This window comes from Buceros rhinoceros, unplaced genomic scaffold (genome assembly GCF_000710305.1).
Source record: "Buceros rhinoceros silvestris isolate BGI_N320 unplaced genomic scaffold, ASM71030v1 scaffold22266, whole genome shotgun sequence".
NCBI lineage: Eukaryota > Metazoa > Chordata > Aves > Bucerotiformes > Bucerotidae > Buceros > Buceros rhinoceros.
This window is the reverse complement of record NW_010418381.1, coordinates 6,478-7,244: the sequence shown is the minus strand read 5'-3', so window position 1 is coordinate 7,244 and position 767 is coordinate 6,478. Positions and strand designations below refer to the sequence as shown.

General features: G+C 63.5%; 1 protein-coding gene across 1 annotated transcript in view; it reads right to left on the bottom strand.

Moving 5' to 3' along the window:
- Positions 1-67: 67 nt before the first annotated feature.
- LOC104495550 (membrane primary amine oxidase-like) overlaps positions 68-767 on the bottom strand; it is a gene marked incomplete at its 3' end in the record, with an annotated part of 2,101 nt that continues 1,401 nt past the window's right edge. The window contains exons 4-5 of the mRNA XM_010138529.1: positions 452-759; positions 68-353 (exon numbers count right to left, since the gene is read on the bottom strand). Coding sequence (XP_010136831.1) covers positions 68-353; positions 452-759 — 594 coding nt within the window. The remainder of the gene's footprint in view (positions 354-451; positions 760-767) is intronic.

Sequence of the window (767 nt, the reverse complement as noted above, 5' to 3'; positions counted from 1 at the left end):
CGGGGGACGCAGTGGCAGGGTGGGAGGAGAGCAGGGGGGGCTGCACGGTCCCAGCCCCGGCACCCACCTGCCCCAGCTGATGGACCTCTCCATGGGATTGCTGGTGGGCAGGTGCTCCCCGGCGAAGCTGGTGACCTGGATCCGGTAGCTGCGTGGATGCCCCCACTTGTTGGGATTGGGGCTGGCAAAGGAGACGTAGCGGGGCACAGGGCCCTTGAGCGGGAATGCCGCCTCGTTCTCCGTCTCCAGCCTTTCCCTGTGGAGGTACGGCCGCTCGATGGTGTTCTGCATGCTCCAGGGATCTTTCACGAGCTCATACTCCATGTCCTGGGTCTCCAAGGAGTTCAGCTGCCCTGTGAACCAGAAGGGAAAACCCTCTCGAGCTCTGCACCCCGGGCAGAGCCACCGCCCACCGTGAACCGCAGCCACACACAAAGGTGCCCAGACCTACCGTCAACATCCAGGTCCACCTTGTAGTGGATGTGGTGGAGGTGCATCGTTCCCAGCGTGTGGGGCCCGACCCTGTTGCCGTGGTCGGTGCCTCGGCCATGGAGGAAGGAGGAGCTGATGGAGCCGGTGGCATGGACCCGGACCTCCACCGCCCCGCTGCTGTGGAACATGAAGTCCCAGATGTAGTCGTAGTTGATGAGGGTGGAGATGGCACGGATGACCAGTGTGTTTTTCCGCAGCCCACCGTAGTACAAGGACTGTGAGTCAGAGAAGTGCCGCCGCAGAGGGAGGGCAGCGTCGTGCTCAAAACTGCAGGG